The sequence below is a fragment of the Engystomops pustulosus genome, chromosome 1 (genome assembly GCF_040894005.1).
Source record: "Engystomops pustulosus chromosome 1, aEngPut4.maternal, whole genome shotgun sequence".
NCBI lineage: Eukaryota > Metazoa > Chordata > Amphibia > Anura > Leptodactylidae > Engystomops > Engystomops pustulosus.
Window position 1 is genome coordinate 233,243,748 of NC_092411.1, and position 26,762 is coordinate 233,270,509.

General features: G+C 40.5%; 1 protein-coding gene across 1 annotated transcript in view; it reads left to right on the top strand.

Annotated features, from left to right (window-relative positions):
• Positions 1–25,902, top strand: part of DCHS2 (dachsous cadherin-related 2) — a 200,599-nt gene extending 174,697 nt beyond the window's left edge. Inside the window, exons 13-20 of the mRNA XM_072121000.1 lie at positions 2,402–3,259; positions 3,461–3,571; positions 4,819–5,030; positions 11,864–12,015; positions 15,054–15,184; positions 15,891–16,177; positions 21,431–21,569; positions 22,679–25,902. Of these exons, the coding sequence (XP_071977101.1) occupies positions 2,402–3,259; positions 3,461–3,571; positions 4,819–5,030; positions 11,864–12,015; positions 15,054–15,184; positions 15,891–16,177; positions 21,431–21,569; positions 22,679–25,299 (4,511 nt within the window). The 3' untranslated portion in view covers positions 25,300–25,902. The remainder of the gene's footprint in view (positions 1–2,401; positions 3,260–3,460; positions 3,572–4,818; positions 5,031–11,863; positions 12,016–15,053; positions 15,185–15,890; positions 16,178–21,430; positions 21,570–22,678) is intronic.
• Positions 25,903–26,762: the final 860 nt, after the last annotated feature.

Genomic DNA, 26,762 nt, shown 5'->3' on the forward strand with positions numbered 1-26,762 from the left:
TTTTCATTCTAGGAAATTATTGCAGACCATAAAGATAATAGACCCTCCAATATACTACACATTACCCTACTTTTACCCCAGTAAACTCCTCTCAGGTAGGGTAGGATAAGTCCTTTCCAGAATTTCCTATTTTATGTGATATATCTCCCATTCAGCAACCATAAAACACCTACAAAGGTGTGATTATGTGATTTACAGAACTGGACAAAGATTTCCATCCCATGTCTTTAAAGAGGTATTCCGAGAATATGAACGTCTGATACAAAAACCCATAATGCTATAAATAAATGAATACGACAATGTGTCACTATGGAGCTTAGTTTGCTTTTATTATTCACAAAATTTTATGGGCTTTCTAAAGTAGGCAAAATTATCTCCAAGATGGCCATCATCTACAACTACAACTCCCATGATACCTAAGTTCTCAGTAACAGCTCCTTCCTCTTATTGTCTTTTCCCAATGATGATTTAACAGACTGTCCTGCTTTGTGTACATAGTAATGATGTGCAACTGCCATCACTGGACATTACCTCACTGAGATACCACAACACTGGTCATACTGGATGCACTGCAACCAACTGAGTACAGCCAAACATAGTGATGATCAAATGACCTGCCCAGGCAGGTGCAGGACATGTGATGTGAACATGTGACCAGCATTCATCTTCTGTCCTGTGTCTCCTCCACAGGGACAAAGTCACAGGACTGATTAAAGGGCCGGTAACATTTTAATTCTTCAATATAGTGTAGGCTGACAACACTTTGCTGCTAAGGGGAGCAAAATTTTAAATCATACTAATTCCATATTAGCTCATTTAATGACCCACTTGAATATGAATGATGCTTATTCATGGAATACCCCTTTAACTCTCTGTATTGCTGATTTTGTAGCTTATAGAACCACAAGTCTGACAAGGCTTGAAATATGATATTCTCTTTAAGTGCTGTATTATGTAATATATATATATATATGCTATATATTTAATAGCAGTCGAACAATGAGCATCCGAAATTATGCCACCCCTGCAATTTCTCAGCCTTACTAATCTCAGGTAAAGCCGAGACGGATCCAGAGGCCGGAGGAGCATTGTCACTTCAGACTTCGGTATCTTTGGTTCTGAAGCAGCTAGAACCATGGCAATCATATTAAAGAAGAGAATCTCATCTCATTGCATAAGGAATGTGATGTTGTAAACTACAGAACCGGAGATAGACAGTTAAAGAAAAATGCTGGAATTGGATTTTGGACCAAAGATATAATGATCTAACAGCCTCTGAGGCTGACACATCTCTGGCAACAGATACGTTTTCTGCTCATTTTAACATGAATTTGGAGGATATTTTTGTATATGTAAATGGCTGAGATTTTCCATAAAAGAGGAAAGAAGGGAAATTTTCTACCCTACATAAGGGTTCTGCTAGTTTAGTGTGGTAAAAGTCAGTTACTGGTTCCCTTTAATAACTAAAATATTTCCATTCTTTTCTTTTGATAATTAAAACTACTTATTTGTCTTTTATATAGATTCTTTCAGTGTTTTTGCATTCAGCTAAAATTGAGGGTTCTATATGTACTGCGTCATGCCATGAATCACAGCAGTATTTTACAGGATTTGTGAATCAGAAAAGATTTTGATTCGATAAGGTGCCTGAACAATGACATTCAAAGTGGACCAACTAATAGATTCACTCTGTTTTTTACCTACATATCGTTTAAGTATAAGACTAGTACTAGGGTCTTTCTCTAGACACGGAATGTGCAATCTACATATAATAACATATCTGGAGTCTATCAAAAATTCCTTTGTAGTCTTGTACTGACTTGGATTAGAAGTCTCTGTACTGACAACTGCGTAAGCAACTAGTTACAGCCGTGGTCCTCAAAAGTAGCTGAATTTTAAGAGGATATCAGCCCTGAATAACTTAGTTACATAGGACCTTATTGTCCAGGTCATAGAACACTTAAGGTCTCTGTAAGAAAACGTTCACCATATTACTAGGTTATGTGGCTAACACGCAGCAGTTGTTGTTTTTGAATCTTTATCATTTTTGGCGTTTGTTGCACAGAGCTGCTCGGAATTGTGCACCGAGCAGCCACATTAAGATACATATATTTTATAAGGTGTGTCCAACTTTAAAGAGGCTTCACATCTGGAAAAGTCGTTTGTCAGTAATGGATAAGGCGTCCTGTATTTACTGTCAGTGCCACCCACTGATTTAAATGAAATGCAGATTTTAATTCAAACTGGAGGCCATCACATGCCAAAGACACTTAAACACTCGCTGTCCAAGCAGAAATGCTTCATGTTCTTGGACTTCACATATTTTTATGGTGTTACCATGATATATATTTCCACTGTCTCTTCATGTCAGTTTTTGTTTTACGTCTCTTTCCTGTTCAAGGTGGAAACACGGGCGGATATTTTGCCATCAATAACACATCAGGCGAGCTTTGGACCACCCGCAGTCTAGATAGAGAGGATGTCAGCAGTTTTACCATTATCGTGGAATGCCATGACCTGGGCAGCCCCAAGAAAAGTACCACAGCCAAACTACATATTAAAGTCTTGGACGAAAATGATAATCCACCTACGTTCCCAAAAAGCCTGTACCGCACATCTGTTAGAGAGGATCTCGCTATTGGATCGGATATTCTTAACCTTCATGCACTTGATGTAGATGAAGGCTTGAATGGTGACGTAACCTACTCCTTGATCGATGATACCCAGGGTGTTTTCATTATAAACCATACAACTGGAAATATTGTCACTGTAAAGGCTTTGGACAGAGAATTTAAACATCAGTATGTGTTCCGGGTGGCGGCTAGTGACAGCAGCATGTATGGGCCACTGAGTTCCACTGTCAAAGTCATAGTTCATATAGAAGATATCAATGATAATATTCCATCATTCTTAGAGGATCCCGTTCAAGTTCTTGTTTCCCAAAACTCCCTAGTCAATTCAACAATTACTACCGTACATGCAAGCGATCCAGACGAGGGCTTGAATGGAACCTTGGTGTATAGTTTAGTAGAAGAAAACCCACTTTTCTTTATCACTCAAGATACAGGGGAAATAAAACTTCAGAAACTGATCTCTCATTCTTTCAAGAACACAGTCCTCAAAGTGAAGGCCTCCGATCTTGGTGACCCAGCAAAGACATCAACATGTGTTGTGACCGTTGACCTAGAAGGCGAGGAGAAGGATATTTATTTTGTGCACAATGTTTATGAAGTCAGCGTACTGGAAAACAGTAAAACAGGTCAGTTCAAGAAAAATTCCATGACTTTTATTATTGTAGAGAATTTATTTGACTCTGTATCATAACACAATTTCCTGTCTTAAAATGAATTATTATACCTGCATGCGTCATTAGGGTTTTATTTACTATTCTAGAAAAGATCCATTACTTGTATTAGTTGTACATAATATTGATTTTGCTCTTCTAACCTCATTTGACCAGGCACAGTAGTGGGGACTGTGGAAGCTAAATATTTTAAACCATCAGAACGGTCAATATTCTATAGAATCATCAGTGAGGACAAGAAAACATTTGTGATTCATTCTAAAACAGGTAACTCCTTAATAATAGGCTTACTTGAAGTTGAACTATGATAACCTGGTATTATTCTGCTCAGTACTTTGTTTCGGTATTTGCAAGCCTAAACAGAGAAGGTGTAGACAACTACCCATTATATTTTTTCTCTCTGGACTCATTTTTTGCATAAAAATACTGATGAAAAATAATAACAATCCAAAAACCACCTACCTTCATATAGCTGAATTAGCTTATTAACTATTATATATTTGTATAATTTTAGAACTATTTAGTCGATGTAATATATTCTATTCATTCCTATTTATATTGTTTTCCATCAATGGATTACTGAACACCATATCCAGCCATGAAGATTCAACCTCATTACTTTATGTTTTACTAAAATAGTTAGTTTTTAATTAATTTATTTTTTTCAGTCAGCCACCAATTGTGCAAGTTTTCCCACTTAAAAAGATGAGATAGGTCTGTAACTGACATCATAGGTAGAAGCTCGACTACGAGAGACAGAATGAGAAAACAAATACAGGAAATCACGTTGTCTTATTTTTAAATAATTTTTTTTGCAAATTACGTTGGAAAATAAGTATTTGGTCAATAACAAAAGTTCATCTCAATACTTTGCGTTTTATACTTTGTTGGCAATGACGTTTTCTGTTAGTCTTCACAAGGTTGGCAGACGCTGTTCAATCAAGCACGATAAAACAGGGACACTTACTCATAGATCCATGAACTGTGACTGTAGTAATCTTCTTATATTTGTTATCCACGGCCTTCTTCCTTCTAAAAAGGGCTCTAGGGGGAGTTAACAGAGCATCTCTGTGCTGCCATAATTGTTACTGTCTGAAGGAGAGAAGGGGGGAAGCACAGAGGAAGCATGGGGGAGGGTGAGTGTAACAGCCTGCACATTATAACAGCCTGTGTAGCTGCAGCATAGTGGGCTTATGGTAACATCCCCAGGAGCCCTTCTGTCTCATTAGCATAATGTTAAAAGTTGATTTTAGAAATAAGAGCACCAGGGATAACAAATATGAGAAGATCACCACAGTTACAGTTCCTAGATTTATGAGTAAGTGTCCCTGGTTTATCGTGTAGATTTTCTTTAAATATAAAATAATTCCAGGAGTAATAAAAATAAGACAGGTATAATATTTGTGGTTTCCTGTGGTTTGTAGAACTCAAGTTTTCTGATTTCTATCTTCTGACCCTTTTATTATGTGCAATTATAAGATTGAACAACAACCTCCAATGTTTTTACCTCCCAGGAGTCCTCACAGTACAGGACCCATCACTATTGGATTTCGAGGCTAGAAATAGGATGAATGTTATTATCTCTGCTGAAAGCGGCCTGTCTGTGACCTACTGCCGGGTGTCTGTAGTAATCCAAGATCAGAATGATAACCCACCAGCGTTTGACCGGGATCATCATATTACATGGGTCCTAGAAGGTCAAGTCTACAACATGGTTGTTATCCAGGTACTGTAACTACTGTATGACAACGATATGGATTAGAGCGAGTTATAGGGATTTGTATGAATAATGATGGTCATATTTATGTAACCCTTAAGAGATTTAGAACTTTTTATGTAAACTCTGAATGATTTTTCCAAAGTCAGTAATAATTTTACAATTTATTGATTTACAGCTTTGACATTGTAGGAACTGGTGTAGTGTAATAAATATTGTGGGTTCGAAACCGCACCAGAGATTTATTCATTTTTTACTGCCAGTGGATGTTTTTTTTCTCAGAAACTGTGTTCTGGACCCAACTACTGAATAGTATATCTTTCAACTATTTTCCTACTGTGTCTGGGAGTGAATTATTACAGTATACAGAAAATGAACTTGTTTTATTCTCCTGACTATCTGGCAGTTGTGTGCATTGACTTTTACCGCCTGGGCTTCATGTCTGAGTGCATATTGCTGCAGTATGTACATCTATCTATCTATCTATCTAAGTCCAAAAAATAGGCAGCACTCCAAGATTGTAATCACGTGAGGGTGAAGCTTTGTTCCATGGCAACGTTTCGGTGGTTTAATCCACCTTTATCAAGCATTTTTTTTCCCTTTTTTTCCTATCTATCTATCTATCTATCATCTATCTATCCATCTATCTATCTATTTTTCTCTCTCTATCCATGTTGACCAAATACACAAAGGGGATCCTTTATCCTATCTCTGTTTGTTTTGTCTAGTCTTTTTTCCATCCGCTTCTTTGGCAATTTATCAATCTCACTTTTTCAATGTTTTCTTTTTTTCATATCTCTTTTTGAGACATTTGTTACAAATGTCTCAAAAATTCCCCACATATGTCTCAAGTCACTTTTTTCCATTTTCTAAGTTTTCCTATAGTATGGTTTTGTCTGGAGTTTTTTTTTTAGCCAAAAAATGTTGCAAATTTTAGACAATTAAAAAAAAAAAAGGATAAATGCAATTTGCAATATATAGAACATCTGGAATAGAAAATAAATGTGTCTTACTGACGATAAGCAAATGTCTGGAGGACTTTAGTGCACATTTTCAAAAGTCCCAAAAATTGGAATCAATACCGGGGAGCTATTTCCCTCCTTTTGTCTTGTATTTTATTTAAAAGTGGTCCATTTTTTAAATTCATGATATGAGAATTTAGCGTCTTATAGTGACTATGTTGTTGCATGTAATGAAAATCATAGAGGTTAGAGAGTGCCGTGGGTGAACATTAGCTAGTATTTAATCTTTTCCTCAATACAGAATTGGGCTGACTTACAGAACTATACCAGGCACATCCTATGACCATTTGCTCCCTGATCCCTGATCCCTATGACCATTTGCTCCCTGATCACTATAATTATACAGGATCTCATTGGCAGTGGCGGATTAAGTGTCCCATGAGTCCTGTGCTGTTCACACGACTAGGGCCCCCCCAGCCTCCAAACCAACATGTAACTGGATGTTAGGACTTAAGTGCTACTCTATAACCTGTATGTACTCTATATCCTTCAGCTTAGGCTGCATTCACACACACATATGGGGGGCATATATATGGCCAACGTATGGGCGCATGGCGCCCTACGGGAGGGGTGTGGTACCGTATCGTTCTGTACCCCGTGAAAAGATAGGACATGTCCTATATTTTCTCGGAATATGGCGCCTTGTGCAATGTTCCTCTGTGGAGAGGGGCAGGAGTGAGGAGCGCTAACCCCCTCCTCCTCTTCCCGGTGTAGGGGATAGGAAATGCAGCTACTACTCTAATAACATGTCCAGCAACAGATGCACCTCTTTACCGAAAGTCCACAGCAGAGCCCCCCTTTACAGTAATGTCTAATGTAGAGCCCCCCTTTAATGAAATATCCAAAGCCGATGTCCCCTTTAATTAAATGTCCACAGTAGATGCCCTTCTTTAATGAAATGTCCACCCCAGATGTTCCTTATTAATAGAATGTCCCCACCCCAGATGCCCCCCTTTAACGAAATTTTCACCCCAGATGTCCCCTTTAACGAAATGTCCACCCCTGGGCTGAAAGAGCAGGACACAGAGCCACGGTGCAGAGGAGAAGAAGATGGAAGGTGAGTTTTTTAAAGACTGATGGCAGTTCTTCATATAGGGCGTGGGCCTATATCGCATGTATGAAGATCCGCCATTGCTCATTAGAAGTCAGTGGTTAACAGCATTTTAGAGGAAGAAATCTCAGGAGAAAAAGTTGCAGTACCCTAATCTTTACACTTGAGAAAATCTTATTCATCGGTAGTCTTGACTCTCTACTTCTCTTTGCATACTTTTTGTTACTTATCAGATAAAGCCAGATAGTGAAACATTTCAGTACTGACCAGAGCTGTTTCCTACTCTTTTTTTTTCTTTTTCGTATTGTAGTATTTTTAGCTTGAATTTTGTGTCCATAATTTTGTGGTTGCCATCTTGTCTGAATTCTAGTAACAGCATTTAGGAATATGATTTACAGGTAGTGATGTGCAGATCCACCAGTATTCAGGTCCAGCGGGTCCCTGGACGCTGACCGGATTTGCCAAAATAGCAATCACAATTGGATAACACCCACGATCAGTGCTGGTGTTACCAGTGGTATAAACGCAAACATTGCAGTTCTGGTCCTCTCATCACTACTCATAGGCAACAATAGACTGAAGCTGACTATTGGGCCTTATTTATCAGAAGCAGGGGCGTCGCTAGGTCAAAAGATCCGGGGCTCGTGCCCCGGATCTTTTGGCCAGTGCCCCGAATCTCCTCGGGTCAGCAGATCATCTGCCCCGCTGCCCGGGAGATTCCTTCCCTCTCGTTCTCATCACGATCTGTGTCCTCAGATCGTGATGAGAACGAGTGCAGGCGCTGCTTTCCCCTGCAAGGACCTTACCTCCGGGAGTTCCAGAGGCTCAAGGACCTGTGATGATGTCATGATCACATGACCCGCAGGGGAAAGCAGCGCACAGAAAGAGAGAGAGAGAGCTGCATCTGTAAGGTGAGAAACATGATAGGGACTAGGGAAGGGGGAGAACATTGTGGGGCACATTATTTACTGGGGGGACTGTGTGAGGCACATTATTTACTGGGGGGACTGTGTGAGGCACATTATTTCCTGGGGGGCTGTGTGAGGCACATTATTTACTGGGGGGACTGTGTGAGGCACATTACTTACTGGGGGGCTGTGTGAGGCACATTATTTACTGGGGGGCTGTGTGAGGCACATTATTTACTGGGGGGACTGTGTGAGGCACATTATTTCCTGGGGGCTGTGTGTGAGGCACATTACTTAGTGGGGGGCTGTGTGAGGCACATTACTTACTGGGATGCTGTGTGAGGCACATTACTTACTGGGGGACTGTGTGAGGCACATTACTTACTGGGGGGCTATGTGTGAGGCACATTACTTACTGGGGGACTGTGTGTGAGGCACATTACTTACTGGGGGACTGTGTGTGAGGCACATTACTTACGGGGGGCTGTGTGAGGCACATTACTTACTGGGGGGCTGTGTGAGGCACATTACTTACTGGGGGACTGTGTGTGAGGCACATTACTTACTGGGGGACTGTGTGAGGCACATTACTTACTGGGGGGCTGTGTGTGAGGCACATTACTTACTGGGGGACTGTGTGAGGCACATTACTTACTGGGGGACTGTGTGAGGCACATTACTTACTGGGGGGCTGTGTGTGAGGCACATTACTTACTGGGGGGCTGTGTGTGAGGCACATTACTTACTGGGGGGCTGTGTGAGGCACATTACTTACTGGGGGGCTGTGTGAGGCACATTACTTACTGGGGGACTGTGTGAGGCACATTATTTCCTGGGGGGCTGTGTGAGGCACATTATTTACTGGGGGGACTGTGTGAGGCACATTACTTACTGGGGGGCTGTGTGAGGCACATTATTTACTGGGGGGCTGTGTGAGGCACATTATTTACTGGGGGGACTGTGTGAGGCACATTATTTACTGGGGGGCTGTGTGAGGCACATTATTTACTGGGGGGACTGTGTGAGGCACATTATTTACTGGGGGCTGTGTGTGAGGCACATTACTTAGTGGGGGGCTGTGTGAGGCACATTACTTACTGGGGGGCTGTGTGTGAGGCACATTACTTACTGGGGGACTGTGTGAGGCACATTACTTACTGGGGGACTGTGTGAGGCACATTACTTACTGGGGGGCTGTGTGTGAGGCACATTACTTACTGGGGGGCTGTGTGTGAGGCACATTACTTACTGGGGGGCTGTGTGAGGCACATTACTTACTGGGGGGCTGTGTGAGGCACATTACTTACTGGGGGACTGTGTGAGGCACATTATTTCCTGGGGGGCTGTGTGAGGCACATTATTTACTGGGGGGACTGTGTGAGGCACATTACTTACTGGGGGGCTGTGTGAGGCACATTATTTACTGGGGGGCTGTGTGAGGCACATTATTTACTGGGGGGACTGTGTGAGGCACATTATTTACTGGGGGGCTGTGTGAGGCACATTATTTACTGGGGGGACTGTGTGAGGCACATTATTTACTGGGGGCTGTGTGTGAGGCACATTACTTAGTGGGGGGCTGTGTGAGGCACATTACTTACTGGGGGGCTGTGTGAGGCACATTACTTACTGGGATGCTGTGTGAGGCACATTACTTACTGGGGGACTGTGTGAGGCACATTACTTACTGGGGGGCTATGTGTGAGGCACATTACTTACTGGGGGACTGTGTGTGAGGCACATTACTTACTGGGGGGCTGTGTGAGGCACATTACTTACTGGGGGGCTGTGTGAGGCACATTACTTACTGGGGGGCTGTGTGAGGCACATTACTTACTGGGGGACTGTGTGTGAGGCACATTACTTACTGGGGGACTGTGTGAGGCACATTACTTACTGGGGTGACTGTGTGAGGCACATTATTTACTGGGGGGCTGTGTGTGAGGCGCATTACTTATTGGGGGCTGTGTGAGGCACATTACTTACTGGGGGGCTGTGTGTGAGGCACATTACTTACTGGGGGACTGTGTGAGGCACATTACTTACTGGGGGACTGTGTGTGAGGCACATTACTTACTGGGGGGCTGTGTGAGGCACATTACTTACTGGGGGGCTGTGTGTGAGGCACATTACTTACCGGGGGGCTGTGTGTGAGGCACATTACTTACTGGGGGACTGTGTGTGAGGCACATTACTTACTGGGGGACTGTGTGAGGCACATTACTTACTGGGGGGCTGTGTGTGAGGCACATTACTTACTGGGGGGCTGTGTGTGAGGCACATTACTTACTGGGGGGCTGTGTGAGGCACATTACTTACTGGGGGGCTGTGTGAGGCACATTACTTACTGGGGGACTGTGTGAGGCACATTACTTACTGGGGGACTGTGTGTGAGGCACATTACTTACTGGGGGACTGTGTGAGGCACATTACTTACTGGGGGGCTGTGTGTGAGGCACATTACTTACTGAGAGGCTGTGTGTGAGGCACATTACTTACTGGGGGGCTGTGTGTGAGGCACATTACTTACTGGGGGGCTGTGTGTGAGGCACATTACTTACTGGGGTGCTGTGTGTGAGGCACATTACTTACTGGGGGGCTGTGTGTGAGGCACATTACTTACTGGGGTGCTGTGTGTGAGGCACATTACTTACTGGGGGACTGTGTGTGAGGCACATTACTTACTGGGGGACTGTGTGAGGCACATTACTTACTGGGGGACTGTGTGTGAGGCACATTACTTACTGGGGGGCTGTGTGAGGCACATTACTTACTGGGGGGCTGTGTGTGAGGCACATTACTTACTAGGGGGGCTGTGTGTGAGGCACATTACTTACTGGGGGACTGTGTGAGGCACATTACTTACTGGGGGGGCTGTGTGAGGCACATTACTTACTGGGGGGCTGTGTGAGGCACATTACTTACTGGGGGGCTGTGTGAGGACATTACTGGGAGGGCTGTGTGAGGACATTACTGGGAGGGCTGTGTGAGGACATTACTTTTGGGGGGGCTGTGTGAGGACATTACTTATGGGGGGGCTGTGTGGGGGACATTTCTTGGAGCGTGTTCACACATGGCACTAGGACGGGCCTTGGTTTGATCACATATATTTTCCAGTAATACACAAGTGATGGGTAACACGCTCCTGGTCTTGTTTAAATGCAAGACAAAGTGTGAGCGCAGCCTTACAGTATTTGGGGAGATTGTTAGGGGCGGCAGCAGGACAACACTGCCAGGGAACAATGAGGAACATAAGATGTGGTGATGGGGATTTCTCCTTTGTTCTCTGTAGCTGTATATACCAGAAGTAACCTTGTTATTGGCACAACCACATGTGAGGGGGTTATGTACAGGAGGGGGCATTACTTAAAGTGCAATACACATGCATTGGGGCCCGTGCCCCGGATCTTTTACCACCCTAGCAACACCCCTGATCAGAAGTATCCGGAAGCCAATCAGAGCTCAGCTTTCATTCTACAAACTTCTTTGGGAAAATGAAATCTAACTGGTTGCCATGAGCACCTAGACCAGTTTTACTCTCTTTTGATAAATCTCCCCCATTGAGTAGATGAGAGAGTTACAAAAAAAAAGATCTGATAAGAGGTGTAGATACAATGATGGGATTTTCTATAGAGGTGTTTCCTTTCATTGTTATCCTAACCTAGTCTTAGCTTGTCTAGAACGTAAATGAAGTGACTGCTGCAACTTTTGATTATATATAGATATTGACATTTATAACTACATGAAAATTGCAACATGAACAAAGCAATTGGGGAATTGTAAAAGCCCATATCCCTTCATTGTAAATGGTTCTGTCACCTCTTCATTCAATAGAACCTAAAACAATATTTTTTATTACAGGTTTTTGCTAGCGATGCTGACAGTGGGGTGAATGGACAGGTGGACTATGCTATTGTGGATGGCAATGAGAATAAAGCTTTTACGATTGACTCTAGAAGAGGGATTCTATCTACAAACGCTATCCTTGATCGGGAGATAAAATCCTCTTACAGGTATGTTGCTGAATGTTTGTGGAGCCTTTGCATGTAGTGTAACAAACAGAAGAAAATGAATGGAGATTCCTCTAGAACTGACACGTAAAATATATGACTATGAGCTCTGCTTAAGAGATGGGATAAGGAACAGCCTGCTTGTAGTTTGTAGTTGTCCATCATGTGGTTGAACACGGAGAAAAGGATACAGTATCACATCATATGCTTGTTGGCAGTGGTTGGGATATGATCTCATTGTAACTATCTCATTAGTTTGCATTCCATATCACCCACAGACAGGGTCAGCTCCAGGTTTCAGTAGGGCCCTGGGTGGCAGAGTCTCAGTGGACCTCTTTGCAGTGAACTCACATGGTGGCAATAAAAATTCAGAAACTAAAACAGTCTCAGCCCCCTCATAGTTATTTTGTACACCACCCCCTCAACCCCTATGGATTCATTAGATACAGCCCTCCTCACCCCCATGGATTCTTTATGAACAGCCTTATGTGGGCCCCCCAGAAGCTCTGGGCCCTGGCACTTTCCCAGCTATGCCCAGTGCTGGCGCTGGCCCTGCCCACAGATGTGCCCATACTTAATTTATCTCTAGTTTAGCAAAGGAATGCAATTTTTCATGAACACTTCAAAACAATATTTAAAACAAAATCCTCAGAAGACAACAATTCACACCTATTCCCTTCCCCCTCTGGATCTCCACAAAGACACACATAAATAAGTAAATTCTTAGGGGCACATTTATCAAATGCTGCCACTAAGTCGGCCATCGTATGTTAGCACCCCCACCCCCTGGCAGCTGCTTCTGGATCCTGATGAAACCGCCGGGTGCTAGGGCTGTTCCGGCAAGGCCGTTCAACTCCAGGTTTGCCCTGGTGTAGAGTTGGTCCATAGCCTGTGTCTGTAATAAAGGCGCAGGAACGTCCCACGCTGGCCTACTGAGTGTGAATTCTTTTTTTTCCTGTTCTCACCACATACATAGCTAGATAAATGTGGACGGCCTTCTCCCTGTTGTTCTAAACTCCATCAATTCAAAAACTCTACTTTCAGTCATTTGGAGTCGAAACAAAGTTTGACAAAGTGTTTAAAATTAAGTTTGAGTGCTGTTTAAGAATAAATCGTGTAAAAACAACTAGAAAAGCTAACAAATCCTAACATAATACCTGTATTCCAGCAAGAGAAAACATAGACAGCCATCGCACAGGGAAATGAACACTTTACAAGATGTGAAACAGTCCATTAGTTGCTCTTTTACATATTTATCTAACATTTGTTATGCTTTGAAATATGGTTTCGATCCAGAGGTGGTATTTTAGAAATAACAAGTCATTAATTACTGTGCTGAGAAAACACTTTAGAGTGGTTTTGATTCCTCTCGCTGGCTGCTCTCCATATTCACACCAGCATAGAACAATAAATCATATCCACAGTCCATGTTACACTCTGAGAGAATGGCTTACTATCCTTACACGTGCTAGTAAGATAAAATGATTTTATGCCAGCGATTTGCAGAGTTTTCATCTTTTTTTGTTCAATCTTAAACTATTCCATAACCCACAATTCTTTTCTCTCTCAGACTCAGGCTGCATTCACACGAATGTTTGACTGGCGGGCAAACATTCGCCATGATGGAGAGGGGGGTAACCCTTCCCCTTCTCCATAGCGATGTATGGTGCACGGTGCCATAACATAGGGAAAGATAGGACGTGTCCTATCTTTTACCCATGTACGGAGCTATACGATGCTACATGTGTGGCCACTGAAAGCTTGTGGCCATATATATGTCCCCCCGACGGCCTTGTGAATGTAAACTAAACTAAAAGTGCGAAAGGTGGATTTCTTTTTCAAAAATACTGCTTATGTTTTCCTTTAGAATTGAGCTTGTGCACTATATTTGTGGGTTAAGCCAATATTTATTTATTTGCCATCTATGAGCAGGGGATTTTTGCAAATGTATGAAGACTGGTGTGTTGTATAGTGCTCTGCATTCCATTTTTCCGACACTATCCAAATTGGTCAATAAATGATCATTGGGACTTTCCATCCCCTTCCCTAAGACCTGTTTGTGATAGTTGCCTTAACATTCAGTAGTATGGACATAGCCACTTATGTATGGCCATTATTTTGGTACTAAGGAAATGATGTGTGAACACTTGAAGAAACAGCTTAAGTATAAGGACCCTAAAACACCCTAATCTCAGTTCCCCGGGCAGTTGTAAGTCTTCAGACTTTGAGCTGACAGCAACACCTATTTTTGAATGTAATAATCTTGTTTCCTCAGTTCTCAAAGATTTCTTCTACAACTTTGAAATCAAACACAAAATTAATTCCAAAGTGGTCATGGGGGAGAGAACATGATTGATATTGCATCCCAGAAAAGTCAGACCATTGGCAGAAAGATAGACAGTTACGTCTCTCAATTATTAATCCAAATAATGTCATTGGCAAAATTTTTCGTTAACATATTTTAGATTTTTGTAGATGGCAATCCCATGTGCTCATTATCAACAATATTGTAATATATGTAGCCTTTCTGTCCATGATTGTGTTCTTCTTGTCACCCACTTAGCTCACAAGCTTCCTTTCTGTAGACTTCTGTGAACCCATGTTATTTGATACTTCAGTGAGCTTGCAATCTATCTTAGAGGACCAAGATGGATTCAGCAAAGATTTTATAGTGGATGTCAGTTTAGTATGAGGTTGGAGGAAAAGAACCTCATAAGATGAAACTTAAAGTTACATTTGCCCTATGGATTTATGCAAAGTTGGTTCAAAGTTCTTGACAAACACTTAAAAAGTGTCAAATATCTCAGAAAATGTAATGGAAAACTTAAAACAAATCTGTGTTGTAGCCAATTTCCAGTTTCCAGTACCATTGGGGAAACATCCGTTTGGTTCTTATAGATTTGGATCTTAACCAAATCTTTTTAGAAATTTGTTGAAGCATATACAAATCGAATATTTGTTGATTTGCTCATCTCTATATATTATATATGCTGTACATAATAGAATGTGATATTTGTAAACTTTTAGGTTTCTGTTTTCAGGCTGATTCTTCAAGCTTCTGACAGGGGATCCCCCAGTCTTTCTGCGACGAGTACAGTAACAATATTAGTAATTGATATCAATGACAATGCACCTACTATACCTCCGCTGGAAACAGCATTTATTCCTGAAGGTATGGCAAAAAATGTACTCTGTTATGTGTGCAATCTTATTAATTACTATTTCTCACTGATGTAAGAATCACAAATACCTTGAAAATATCAAAAATAATGGTTACAATAATCAGTATTCATTTGCCTTACTCTTTTTTTCTTCTATTCTTTATTGTATTTATCATTTCAAAGCGACTTTACCAACTCCTACAATCACCCTACAAGGAAAATCAACATTTCCCTCTTCCTCATCCAAGGAGATAACATGTGTTCTTAACTAATAAGTAGCACAGTTTCCTTTCTTTGTTACATGTTTGCTACCCTTAATGTTTGTTGTAAAAATGAAAATTAAAATTAGTTTTAAAAAAAAAGCAACATCTTGTTGGCCATTGGAAATAGCATTCCCAGTTTTAGAGAAAATATAGGTCTTATTTTTGCAATCAGGGGCTGAGCACCGATTGCTGGTGTACCGGTTTTCTTCTTCCTTCAATTACTTTCTTGCATGACCTGTCTACTATCTTTGTGACAAGCCTCAAAGTCGGAACATCACCGACATAGCTGAGCAGTACTTGTAGTATGGGCTGGGCAGTGTTGGTAACTGAGTAGTAGGGCATTGCTTTTTATGTTTGTACAGCCAGCTGATTCATGTGGATAAAATACATTTTCCTTGAAGATGTCTCTAATTTTTTAGCTATCAAAAGTAACACATTTCGTTACACATTTCAGATGCTACCCCTGGCTTCAATGTAGTTTGCATATCGGCAAATGATGTGGACCTGACTCCAAAGGTATCATACAGTTTTACCGAAGATGGAAATCCTGGGATGAAGTTTTCCATTGACAAATACTCAGGAATTGTGACCCTCATAGGTGTTTTGGACTATGAAGAAACATCTCAATATCATTTGAGGATTCAGGCATCTGATTCATTGCATCTAGCTGAAGCTGAACTCCTCATCATTATTCTGGATGTTAATGATAATCCTCCACTATTTACTAAGGACTTCTATAAGGTGAGTGCATGCTTGAAAAACCAATCACACAATTGCGAGTCACCATTATCAAGTAAGGAGTCAACATATGACAAGATTAATTCCAAATGAATCCCATGTTGTGCCGAAAATATATCATTACTCTGTGCATAATAGTCCTAAATTTTGCTGTATTATGGCGCCGTCCAGTCGGCTTTCAATGAAGAGGGGAGGGGTGAAATACTTTCTCCTGCTTCAGGCTGTATACTCACCTGGGCTACATTCGTGTGACAGCAACCTAAATCTGTACTGTTAACCAGAATTTAGAATACATATCATAGTAAAATTCTGATCTACCTACACTGAAAAAGGTTGGTTCATGGCCATCACTTATCCCCTATCCACATAATGGGGGGGGGGGGGGGGTAAACACATATGTCTACTGCAGAATTATTTAACTTTATGAGGTTGACAAAAATAACGAATGATATTCTCAGCAATGTTTGGGAGTTACATAGGGGGTCATTTACTAAGGACCCGATTCGCGGTTTCCCGACTTGTTACCCGAATATTTCCGATTTGCGGCGATTTTTCCTGAATTGCCCCGCGCACGCGGTCGGATTGTGGCGCATCGGCGCCGGCATGCACGCGACAGAAATCGGGGGGCGTGGCCAAATGAAAACCCGACAGATTCGGGAAAAAACGCCGCATTTAAAAAAAAAAAAGTGGCGCTCGGCTCGCGCTTACCTTCACCCAGGATAGCTTGGTGAACTTCAGTGCATTCTGATGGTCTTCAGCGCAGCAGCAACACCTGGTGGACATTGGAGGAACTGCCTTAGCGAATCCCGGCCAGACCCGAATCCACCGCAGAGAACGAGCCACTGGATCGCAAATGGACCAGTTAAGTAAATCTGCCCCATAGTGTTGCTTATATGTGCAACCATCACTTTATTCATATGATGGACTTTGGTGGCAAATTCTCCTGACTGGTGGTGATGTAAACAGGGAATTATTCCCTATAAACATATCGGGCAGCTTTACACAGGGACCGTAGAGAGTTGCTAGTGAAGAAGGCAGACACCATAACGGATAACAAGATGAGAATAATTATTTCATACGATAATGGGGCCAGAGAGGGCTCTAGAGTAATTCAAAAATACTGGAACATCCTACTGATGGACCCCGATATCCAAGATGTTTTAAACAAGACCCCACAAATTACCTTTAGAAAAGGAAGATCCCTAAAAGATCGTCTGGTCCAAAGTCACTTCACAGCCCCTCGAAATACAACTTGGCTCAACAAAAACACACCGATAGGGAATTTTAAATGTAGCGGCTGCATTGCCTGCCCCTATATACAAGTGAGTAAGTCCTTTACATCTAACAACACTGGACGAAGTTACGCTATAAAACATTTTATTAATTGCAGAACGAGAGGGGTAGTGTATAAAATGACGTGCAGATCCAGATGCGGGATGGAGTATATTGGAAAGACAAATAGGGAACTGAGGAGGCGAATAGGGGAACACCTTTTGGATATTGACAAAAATAATGATACATCAATTGCGAGACATATAAATCAAAAACATGGAGGCGATAAAGGAGCCATATCTTTTATGGGTATTGATATAGTGAAACAACCAATGAGAGGAGATGATTGGGAACAAATGACTTTGCAAAAGGAATCATACTGGATTTTCGAGTTACAAACAGTTAGTCCAAATGGATTAAATGAACAACTAAATTTTAAATGTTTCTTATAAAAGCCCTCTATTAACCTTGGCCCAGATCTCTTTGGGCTCTCTGGGAGACGATTCAGCCAAATAAAACTCGGATAATCTTTGAATCGGCCATTCATGTAGTGGTATATGAATAACTCATCAACCATTACTGGCCGAGAATGGACAAAACTGTCCAAGATGATGCCACCTCAGACAGAGATGACATCTTGATTGAATAATCATGTAGCCATAAAAGAAAAAGAAATAATGGCTACACAGAATATTCAATACCCATTTATTGATACTTCCAATATGTGGCAACTGTACACTACAACTTTATGGAATATGGGGTATTTGTATATTTTTATCACTTCAACAACCTGAGAAGGAACTGTAAAATGGAATACTAAATAACTACGTTTGTCCTATAAAAGTATACCGCGCTATTTAGATATTTCTCTCTATAGTAGGTCATGGAAAAGTGATGACCCACTGAACTTTTTGTCGCATATTTAGTATGCGGACAATAAATGCCGAGGGTTGGAGTTGGTCAAATAGGTAAAAACTCTCAGTACGCGTGCGCAAATATACAAAGAGGATGCGCCCTACAAGTAGACCACATAACCCCACAGTACGCAGGCGCAAACAAAAAAGAGAAGGATGCGTTCCACAAGTGGACCGCATGGTCCCCTAATGCGCATGCGCGAGTTATACCGGAAGGAGAAGGTGAATACTTCCGGTGCATCACTGGCGCCGGAAGTGAGGGGAACGTGCGACACACTTTCAGAAACGGTGCGCATGTCACCCTCTGATAGCGTCCGGAAGACAACTACCAGGTAAAACTCTGTCCACCCTATGGGACACTTGTAGGTGTGGCTTACTGCGGATATAAGGGAAACTCTGTCAAAAAGCAAGTGCTCACTAGCCAGGTATACAAACCAGGAGGACCTAGCTGCTCTGGGTTAATGCCCTTGGAAGGCCTGTGTGTCATCTATTTCCAGGATTCCAGGGCTTTCCCGGGAATGCTACTGCCCTCCTTTCTCCCCCTTGGAGTTTTTGGTCCTAACTAAGTCCCCTGATGATTCACGCTAATGGTGATGAAACGCGTTGGGAAGGGAAGGACTGGGAGCACCTTGTTTAGACTATACCTTTAGGGCAAGCTGTAGGGATGGCATGGGTACTGTCCTTGTCAGGACGGGAGCAATTGGGGTGTTAGGGACTGCATAAGTGATTGAGGGTAAGTGTTTACAAGTACCTCCCTCCTGGGTCCCAAATAGGGATACATATCCCGAAACCTGTCGCCCGAACTGGTAAGACTGCTCCATTTTTAATGTTTTTCGTTCTTTTTTTGTTTATTGTGTTTCTTGGATGAAGTGTTTTATCATATATTACATTAAAAGTTAATTTTTAATGTGGCCAGTCCTATGCTATTTTGATATATTCCCTATAAACTGCTAAAATAATTTTGTGGAACATCCCCTTTATCAGTTAAGCTATTATGACTCATCCCTTTACAATTGCCTTACAAGCAAAGTCTGAGATCTCAAATTGTCTGAAAAAGTCTCATATGTTTTAAGTAGCTTTTTAGTCTATCAATTAATGGCTGACTTTTTAGCAAATCTATCCATTAGAGTATGGGAGATTCTTAATAAGAATGCTGTAGGTGAGGTTTTACAAGACTTTAATAACCTTCTCTTATGGTTGGTGAACAATATCAGATTTGTGGTCATCTGTCTCCAGCCCTCCATGCTTGGACAGGTTCTGTGTCCTCTTTGTCACTACGACATAAGGTCCTTGAGCGTCGTGGAGTTTCTGCAGCTCAGTCCCGATCAAGTTGTGTCATAAAATTCTCAAGATAGGTGATCTTTTCATGTAACTTACAGTAAATGGCTTAAAGGTAAATATAACTTATCTGGTATATACAAAACAATACAGAAAGCAATCCTGTAATTGATGGTATTATTCTATAATTATAATTTAATGGAAAAAAATGCAGTCATGCAAATCTATGTTGTTTTTCAGAGACAGGAATGGGATACAGGATACATGTATATCTAGCATGTAAAGTATACATATGTCCCATTTCATTCCAGGCGGATTGGCGTGGATGTATTGTGTATAGTCTAATACTTATAATAGCGGAGTGTTTAATGTTACACGAGGGAGCCAGTTTGACTGTAATTTTAAGCCCATCAATACTCTTTGTTTAATCGTGTGTCACATCACGTTGTGACTGGCTGTCTTGTTGCTGAGCTCATAATCTGGATTTGCTATCTTACAAGGACCTCATATTTTGACTAATGGGTCATACAAGAACATTTATACACAAGTATTCTACTGAGGATTTCATTGAATACAAAAGTCTTTCAGCCCAATGAAAATATTTAAAGTGTACATTTTATATCGATAAAAAGTAGAAGTGGACCATTCATTATACTGACAATTCCTTAGATTGTATGCTTATGATAAAGTAGCCCTAAAACCATTTTAATCAATGTTGCTTTTGGCCAAGGGATAATTGGAGCCACTAGAACTTTGCAACGTGCAAACAGTGAAGTGCGAATAATGTATTTTTACATGAGCTCTTAACTCAACATCACCAGTCTTTTTGGCTTGACTCTTAAAGGGGTTTTCCTCTAATCCCTATTTCTATGATGATGCGGTCGCTAGGGACCCTTACCAGTGCCACCCATGCTTGATCTGAGCTCCTTAGCCTACTATGAAACCTTTTCAACAGCTCTCTCCATAGAAGCAAATGGAGTATTTGATATAAAGTACTTCAGAAGACATTTACTCTTTATGCTGTAGATAGGGTATAGTCATTAAAAATATAACTATTGATAAGATGTGAGAAGAAACACAAACCCTAAATATCTAAACATCTACGATCTAAAAGAAGTCATGGCGGTCTCCATCTCATTTCAGTAAGAAAGTGATTTTCCATTGTGTGGATGGTAGCTATGAAGTATGCTGCCTTGGTGTAAATCCATAAACTATAATATCAATACAGTATATATATATATATATATATATATATATATATATATATATATATATATATATTTTAGTGCCTGAAATTAGGACTATGTTGTTTTTGAAATACATAATATATACACTATCTTTATAGATTTGAGATCTAATAAAGAAAAAATGGGAGAAAAGTTATACAAATAAGTATCAAGTCAATCAAAGTGATGAAAAGATATTGAACACCAAAACACTGGGTATATTTACAATGGCATGTCAAACGTAGCTTCACTAGGAGCCAATATAGACAGAGATATTGTGTGAAGCCTTGCTTCTATTAGTATAAAATTACACCCACACACTCAACATCACAAGATGACTCCGAATCTGATGCCATCTAAATCCAAAACTTCAGCTGAGAGTTTTAATAATTCACAAGGTACTTTGAAATAGACTGCAGTTAATACAATTTTTTAATCCAGTGCATAGATCAGCAAAAAAGACACAGCAGGAATGATATGTATTCTTTTAGGTATCAAATATGAGTCAAGTGGTGAAATACAACAACACGACTATTTGACTGTTTTCTCTTGTTTTTGTCCTGAAGGCATCGGTACCCGAGCTGACTGCACCCGATACCTACATTATAACAGTATCTGCAACAGACAGAGACTCGGAGATGTATGGCCCTGTTTCTTATAGATTGATTTCTCCATTAAAAGGATTCCATATTAATCCAATTACTGGTATGTATTGTTTTATATACACTGTATAACGGGTGTGTTGCAGGGTGTGAATTGTTAGCAGGTGACATCTATATCAAATTATCAAGTACGCAACATGTAAAAAAAATCTATGTTATTTTACTTTAAAGTACTTTTTTGATGCTACTTGTGAAATATTCTTCCAAATCAGTGACTGTAAAATTTAGTGAGTGGCAGCTTTCCCAAATAATTTCCCCAAAATGTCTTCCTATTAGCAAAACATGTGAATAAAATTAGTAGCCACCAGTTAAAATAGTTTATATCCATACTTTCCACGCATTTCTTTTTAACCTCAAACATTTGCTAGTTTTTAAAAGGATGAATTAATGTTTTAGTGGGCAACAGAAAAATTGGAAGTTCAGATCTATTCTCGGCAGCTCAGCTCCCGTTCAAGTTTCCAAGACTTGCCTCTACACAGAGAACAGAGCTAGAGTTCCCACTGCATCCTCTCATGTTATTCTGACGATGTGGCCTACTCGGACGATATCTAAAATTCAATGTCATTATATGCCGTTTTGATAAAGGTGGCAGGGTGAGACACAGCTCAAAGCATTTTTTATTGAAGTAGCAGTTTATGGGGAGCAGAAAGTTTCCACAGAGTTAAAAAATAGTAACCAGATAATTGAAATACCATATTTTTTAGATTATTAGTTTTCATTTATCTTAGTTTTTCTTTTCTTTGGTACATTTTATTTGCCTTTTTGGTGCGTTGTTCCTTTCTTGCGCCTAATCCTTAGGTTGTAGAAATTTAGAGAAGTTGTTGGCTGCCATAGGTTTACCCTACTTATTTTAGCATGGCAGCTGTGCTTTTGGGCTTTTTTGATAAATTACGCAAAAAAGATGCAAAACTATGCCAGCAAAAGCTTGGATTTAGCAAGTTTCTTTTATGGAAGGAGGAAAAAGGCGCAAAACAGCTTCAAATGAAAATTAGAAACAGAAAACAATACAAAAAAACATCTAGATAAAAAAGAAAACAAAGAGCAGAAACTAAGATAAATAACCCTCAAAGACTGTGCAGGGCGATATACTTGTAAACCTTTAGAACATATGCACTTTATATGAATAATATTCTTTTCATCTCATCCTTTTAGGTTCAGTGCATACAGACATGCTGATAGGAGTAAAGGAGAAAAGTACTGTGATTCCGATCTTGGTAGAAGCCAAGGATAGTGGCATTCCTCCATTATCTTCCACTACTATTCTGGAGCTACAGATTCATGATGTAAACAACCATGCTCCTTCCTTCTCAGAGGAGGTGTACCATATCGATGTAAGTGAAGATGCTGTAGTCGGAGAACCTTTACTTACCTTTACAGCTATAGATGCCGATTGGACCCATGAGAATGCTTACATTGACTTTTCCATTATCAGTGGAAATTTCTACAATCTGTTCAACGTGCAAACCATTGGGATTCTGTCTCAACCTCCGTTTGTTGTTGTGGGGAAACTAATTTTAAATGAGAATTTAGACTATGAGACAGAAACCACCCACATGTTGCTTTTACAAGCTTCTGACCGGGGATTCTCATCTTTAAGTTCTACTGTCACAGTTTTCATAACTGTTCTTGATGTCAATGACAATCCACCAATATTTCACAACCCGGAATACCACATTAGTTTAAGAGAACATCATCCTATAAATATGGAAGTGACCAGAATATCGGCTTTGGATAATGACAGTGGAGATAACGCTGATATAGAGTACAGCATTGTTTCTGGAAATGATGGAGGTATTTTCACAATTGATTCTCAAAATGGAACCATGGTGTTAGCAAAGCCTCTAGATTATGAGAATGTAATGAGTTTTGCTTTAGTTTTAAAGGCCACTAATACTTGGGGAACTAAAAAAAATAACGTGGCATTGGCACAACTGTATGTTACAGTGCTTGATGACAATGACTTTCCACCTCAGTTCTTGTTTAACAGTCTAAGCTGTAGTCTGTATGAAAATGTGCCCCCTTTCTCACCAGTGTGTACAGCAAATGCCATTGACTTGGATTCTGGACCATTTGGTGCCTTGAGTTATTCTATACAATCTATGTGCCTAAATGAGCCAAAGCAAGACAAGTTTTTTATAGACTCATTAACTGGAGATATTTATACCAAGCACAAAATTGATTATGAAACACAGAAGAAATATTGCCTTGTTGTTCAGGTGAAAGATAGAAGTGAATCCACAGCCTGTGTACTGGTTTATATTGACGTGAAGGGAGAAGATGAGTTTCCACCTTTATTCTATGAGGATCAATATTTGTTTGACTTACCACAAGAAAACAAACCTGGACAAGTTATAGGTGAAGTGGGAGCCTCGGACAAAGATGAGGGACCTGATGGAGTGATCTATTATAACCTTGAAAAGCCTTCCCAGTTTTTCTCTGTCAATTCAACTAGTGGTGTCATATTCTTAACTAGAAGCGTTCAAAAGATACGAAGCAACGCACAGAAAAACAATGACATTATTGAGTTAGTAGTAAGAGCCCAAAGTCTAAAGCTTGACTCAAAGTCATCAACCTGCACTGTCCGAGTTAACATTTCGACAGCTCTAGAAAGTTACCCTGTTATGTCAGCAAACATACTTTCCATTAGTTTCAGCATTTCCTTTGTGGTTTTCTTGCTACTGGCTATAAGCTTCATTGGAATAATTCTGAGATTTAAAAAAAAAGATGTTGTAAATGCTTGTGGGATAAAAGAAGTTGCTATCCCTGCTCTCCCAAGCTCAAATGTTAAAGACTGCATGTCTGATGAATGTCCAAAGTATGAAAATATCAAGAACAGTATAGCTACAGATACAGCAGAATGGCTGGGGTTAGTTGGCATCAGAGAAAAGAAAGACACTGGGAACAAATGCAGGAATTCAGACTCAAGTGGTCATGGCTCAACAGAAGGGGAAACTGCAGAAGATGAAGAAATAAAGATGATCAATGAATACCCCATTCGAAAAGAATCTGGCTCTGTTCTTAGTGAAAGAGCCTCTCGAGTTCCAGACTCTGGAATTCCAAGAGAGTCTGATCTTCTGTCATGTGAGTCAGACGAAACAGATGTGGTGATTGGGTCAGAAAGCACAGAGTGTGTAGTGATCCTCAAGGATGAAAACGGAGATGGAGAATGCCATGCATACTACAACTACAAAAAAGAGTCCAAACCAACACAACCCACTGGTGAAAACAATCAAAAGGACAAAAACTCCCCTCCAGAGACTAGTCAGGACTATATCTATGTTCCTATGTCATATGACTCCAGATATGGTTCTTTGGCATCTTTAGTGGCTTCTGACGAGGATCTAAGAGGAAGTTACAATTGGGATTATCTTCTTAGCTGGGAACCTAGGTTTCAGACTCTTTCATCTGTTTTCTGTGATATTGGCAGACTGAAAGATGACAAGATGCATAGACATGTTCCTAAACAGAAGAAACCTTTTATTTTTCCACCCCCATTAATCACATCGGTAGCACAGCCCGGGATAAGGGCAGTACCACCTCGAATGCCCACTATAATGTCAGGACAAACATTTGTAAAATATCCCCGCTCACCCTTTTTCTCTAATTTGGCTTGTCAGCCTTCAACAATGGCCCCAACATTTTCACCTTCACTGTCCATGCTTACAGTTCACACTCCATCAACCTCCCCGGTGCGTTCAAGCACAAGGATCAATGGAACGTCAATGCCTGCACTTTCTGAGGAACTGTTGATACAACAAGAGTTTCAGGTATGAGACCCACAGACAACTAAAGACAACTGTAAGAACTTGTGGGGACTGAGTAAGGCATGTCTAACAAAATTCATTATGACTCTGCATTTTGATAGCTGCATCTCAACTACCAATATGGAATGGAACGCAGTATATTGTAGCCGATTGAAATGGTTACATTTGATGGCTGTTCTGCTTGTCATATTTGTCTGCAAGCTAAATGTTTTGTTTTCCTGCTTACATTTTTGTAAACGGATTCCTGATTCTCCAGCATCGACACTGCATGAACATGACTAAACTGAAGACCATTTGTGCAGCCAGTAAACTCAGTATCATAGGCCAGTATTTACCAGCATTTACTTATATATTACTACTACTAGAGTTTAACAGTATTTTATTTATAGTCTCCCTTATGGTTTTGAATGTAAAGCATAAATGAGATTTAATAACACCTGTAAAAAGGGAAAAAAAAATGTCATTTAATTTAAACTCCCTCGAACTGAGCCAGGCAAAAAAGAGGAAATGTGTGGTGTTCTATGAAATTTGGGGTTATTTACAGATTTTTTTTTTAATTCGCAAAGATTTCTAGTATTGAGAATGTGAAACAAGATTGATTGGGTGGCAGGCTACCCTAACTCAACTGCTGGCTTTGTTTGATTATAGAATACACGCGGTACCCTACTTAAGAACAACCAACTTACAGACGACCCCTAGTTACAAACAGACCTCTGGATATTGGTAATTTACTGTACTTTAGCCCCAGGCTTTGATGATCAGCTGTAACAGTTATCAAAGGTGTCTGCAATGAAGCTTTATTGTTAATCCTGGTTCTTATGACAACCCAACATTTTTAAAATCCAATTATCACAGAGACTAAAACAATTCTGGCTGGAGTTACAATTCTAAAGTATACAGTTCCAAATTACATACAAATTAAACTTAAGAACAACCCTACAGTACCTATCTTATGGGTAACCCGGGGACTGCCTGTATAGTAGGTACAATACAAAATGGGCACATTTTTGTGTAGATCACCCTCAGATGTTTAGGTCATATGATGTGGGGTCTAATATCCCCAGAAGATGTTATGCCCACATGATCAGGTTGTGTTACGGACAGGCACAAAACAGTAAAGAGTTGGAATTGATAGTGGTGGTCCTGCTCCTGTGGCATCTCCATCTTCAATCCAATAGAGACAAGGGGAAAATGTAAGTAGATAGTTGGGGCTTCTGTAAGTTATACAAATAGCTAGAAGTAGAAGTTATTGCTGACATCTACTTCCTGTCTTATTAGTCTACATGTTTTATCATCTTGAAAATCCCCCAGTGGCACCAACTCTCTCTTGGCTTTCTCTCTCTACTATCCTTTTTGTGTTAAGACTTGTCGTAAGTAGCAGAATAAAATTCAGAATAAAATTAAAACGCAATTTAGTACATGAAGAAGGAAGTTCATCTTTAACAACAATTTCCAACATTTTAGTTACACTT